At 39.3% G+C, this 3926-nt stretch overlaps 1 protein-coding gene across 1 annotated transcript; it reads right to left on the bottom strand.

Annotated features, from left to right (window-relative positions):
* Positions 1-1389: 1389 nt before the first annotated feature.
* LOC113139150 (arrestin domain-containing protein 3-like) lies at positions 1390-3926 on the bottom strand. The gene is made up of 6 exons (XM_026322164.2): positions 3478-3926; positions 3318-3378; positions 3035-3206; positions 2772-2859; positions 2433-2689; positions 1390-1691 (listed from the first exon to the last, which is right to left on the bottom strand). The coding sequence occupies exons 1-6, from the start codon at positions 3734-3736 to the stop codon at positions 1563-1565; spliced, it is 966 nt and encodes a 321-aa protein (XP_026177949.1). The 5' UTR covers positions 3737-3926; the 3' UTR covers positions 1390-1562.

The following is a 3926-nucleotide window of genomic DNA, read 5'->3' on the forward strand; positions in this document are numbered from 1 at the left end:
CAGAAATGCTGCCAAAAACAAACCAAAGTGCTGCTCTTGTGACGTCTTCATGCAGGTGTAGGATTCACAGATTAGAGGAATCTGTCACACTGCATTCTGCATCACACCAAAACTGTGATGAAACTTTCTATTCTGCTTTGTTGAAGAACACGAGCCACAACTGGCTGCTGCTTTGCAGATTTCTTCATGCAGGTGTAGGAGGACAGATTTGCTAAATCTGTACTCTGTACTGTGCCGTACTGCAAATGTCTATTCTGTTCAAATATACAGCATTTGGACCCTGCATTTTCCATTTTTCTAACATTTGCTGAGCTATGTCGGTAGCTGTCAGTCTTCCTCTACCAACAGTGATTATGCAGTCAGTTATTACATTTACAATAATTGATCCATTAAAAGCTGTTTAAGACATGCTTGACATTGAATTACATTTGATGTTTCCACTCAAATATTAATACATTTTCTAGCAGAGTCAAGTGACACATAATTACAAGTCAATTGAAGCAGATGTGAGCTGAAATATGAGTTTAATTTTTCACTTCCCACAATAGCAGTAGAAAAGACATGTGCACCAGACAAGTGGAATCTAAAGCCTTTGATGGTCACTCCGCTTTTGTATTATTAATGCTAAGAGTAGAAGATCGGCTAATTTTTTCTCTGTTCTGTGGGTTGAACATGGAATCGTGAGGCCCTGTTTGTGCTGAGTCAGAAGCAAACACTTCTCTCTGTCTCTCTCTGAGGGTAGGTGGGTGTGCTGTATGTGGTGTCACAATAGCCAGATCTAATGTTTCCAGGATGGATCCCAACCATAAAACGCTTAGTTCTCAACATGCTTCCCCTCCTGGGCAGGGTAAGAACATGGGCCTGGTTTCACTTAAGAACCGCTGGCTGGGCAACACATGTCCTGTTAGAATCATGAATGTGCCTTTGTTCAATACTTTTCTCTGTTGCAAAATGAGTCCATACACAAGAATGATCGTGAGAAAGCCCTAACAGCTCATTCTCAGCTTTTACTGATTCATTGTTTGTTTCAATGACTGTTCATTCCCAGCAGTCATGATTGGGAATAGAATGAAAAACCTCTTAAATGTAAATTTGCCATATCTGCTTAAATGAATTAGCGCAATCTTCACCTAAACAAGGTCATTTTATTAAAGGATTAGTTCACCGCAAGATCAAACTGCAGCTTTTTACATACTCTGGAACAGCCGTGGAGAGTAACCAACTCCGGTAGCATGTCTGCACCCTGCCTTCCACCCTCTGCCAGCTGAGTCCTCCATGTGACCCTCACGGAGATTTTAAATGCAGCACTTTCACTTGCAATAGTGTATTCTTGCACCACAGTACTGGTACTGTTATATTGAGTACTATGCAAAAAGCTTACACAATAAAAATATGCAGGTGCTTTTTAATAAAATACACTTAATAACTTATAGACAACTTAGTGACACACATTTCCATCAAGCAGACATCAGAACAGAAAGTTATTCTCTGTTGTTCTTAGGAGTCTTGTCACCGCTTGACATGACAATAGCAACATGCTATTTCTTGATCTATGGCGTCCTTTAACCACGAAGCTTTCTAAACCAGAGAGATCTCCTTGCTTTTTGCTGATGTGGTTTAGGTGAACCCAACAGAATGACAAGAGGAAGTTTGATCTCTGAGTCTCTTGCCAGAGTGACACAAAGAGTGACCTGCAATCAGAGAAACACAACTTTTAACAATGTTTTTTTTTAATTTTTAGCCCATGGATACCAAATACAAGTGAAAAATTCAAACATACTCATAGGAATTGTTTAATTGTATATAAATTCCATAAAGATGTCAGATAAAGCGTGCCAACACTGCATTTTAAATAAAAGCCTTTTGCGTATTAAATTGTACAGTGACTACTTTGCTCTGTGTCTACAGTAGCACCGTACCAGTGTTTACTGAACACACTGACCTAAACCTTTTTGAAGTGATGGCATGACACAACAGGTTGGGCTGTTATATGACACTGTTTCCTACATGCCTCCTCATTAGTGAGTGGCCAAGCAATGAGGACTCTTTAAACTCCACCTCCACAACACCCCCACCCCTTCTGTCGTACAACCACTGAGTGGCGCTGTTGTCATCATGCATCTAAGCAAGAAGTCTCAACACAGAAATGTTTTATAACCAATCTTTATCCTAGTGTCTCTTTCAAAATGTAAATCAGTGCTGACATTTAAAAATGAAAAATGAAAGTCAAGATGACTTTCTCTCTGTGCATCAACTTTCTGTCAATAGTAAATAACAAAAGTAAACCTGTACTGCATGTGTGCAAGGCTGTGGTGATTTGTATTGATTCATATATAATTAAAACACAATTTAATAACAGTGTTGAGTGAGGAGGCATTTATTAATAGTGAATTAATTATATTATAGGACATTTGTGAACACACTATATGTACCTTGAGCCTGTACTCAAGCTTCATCAAGCTGCAGTTGAAGAAGGTGGGTGGGAGCTGGGGAGGAATACTGAGAACTTTGGTTACAGTCTGGCTGGTCTGAGCTGGAACAGAGTCTCCCGCACCAAAGAGGATTTCATTTGTGTGTACTATCCTCTGTGACTGAGCAACAAAGGTCTGCTTCTCACACAGGTAGAATTTGGGTGTAACTGTGCATGCAGAGTCATTGCTTACTTCTACAGAGACTCCCATGGCCTCGCCTGTTGATTTTCAGGAGAAAAATATCAGTAATGTTGTAGTTAAGGAAGAAAAAGATAACAGGTTTTTGTGAAATCTCTTTACCTTGTTTCACTCCCATTTTCTCTGAGGTAACATTCATAGTGACCTTTCCAGGGCCATAAAATGAAATTCTTGTTGCACATTGTTGCTCCTACAAAGTTAAGATATAAGATGTCAGGAAGACAACTCTCTAAAAGCCATTAGCTGCATAGTTGATTAAAATGTTTTAGAGATGGCCATTAAAGAGTCATTACAAACTTAACTAGAAAGTGGGAGGTTAAAGAAAAAAAAACTCATTACAGTTTAAGAGAGAAGCAATTCCATACCTTAAGTCCGATAATTATCATTTCTGATTTGGAGGCGAAGGGGAACTCAGACTTGGTCAGAAAAGGGAACTCAGTCTTGGTTTTGTGAACAAGCCACAGTGACTGAGTCAGTCGTGCTCGCAAACTATATGTAATCTTGCCCCATTTCCCCTCATAGGATGAAGGCATATCTCTGTAAGGAAATAAACCAGTTAAACGATTGAAATTATTTCATTTAAAGAAGTGTTTTTGTGATAAATGTAAATTTCATTATGAAAGGGTTAGGATAGATCAGTATACGTACAAACTGGGGATCACAAAAGTGAATGGATACACATTTCTCCCAGGGCGGATGATTTCTGAGCCTAAACAAAATAAAATGTTTGTGTTAAATGTATATTCCTTGATGTGTTTACAAATTAGGAAATATATATCATCATCAAATTGAGCAAGATCATACTAACCATCTCCTTTGTTTTTATCCTGAAGAATGATATGTTCAAAATAGAAGTATTTCTTCTTGTCGCTGTGAACCACTGTTGTTTCTCCTTCTTGGGTATACCAGGTCACCTTAGCTTTTCCTTTGGCTTTGACCAGAAAACACTGCACTTTGGTTTCCTTGCTGGTCACCACTGTCACTCTTCCAGAAAGGACATCCCCAGGAGAGAAGGCGCCTCGTTGATTCACCTTGTTGTACTCCACCGAGAGACGTTTTATGGTCATGATAAGACGACCTCAAGTAATTTCCCAAAGGTTGTAGAATGAAAGCATGAGGACAGTTCTCCTCCTGTGCAAACTAAATTCTGTAAATTAACTGGAATTGAATTGTCCCATGGTGGCATTGAAGTGGGGTTTTTCGTTGATGAACAAAGAGGCTGGCAAATGCACCGTGGCAGTGGACTTCTCCAGAACC

The sequence above is a fragment of the Mastacembelus armatus genome, chromosome 9 (genome assembly GCF_900324485.2).
Source record: "Mastacembelus armatus chromosome 9, fMasArm1.2, whole genome shotgun sequence".
Classification (NCBI taxonomy): domain Eukaryota; kingdom Metazoa; phylum Chordata; class Actinopteri; order Synbranchiformes; family Mastacembelidae; genus Mastacembelus; species Mastacembelus armatus.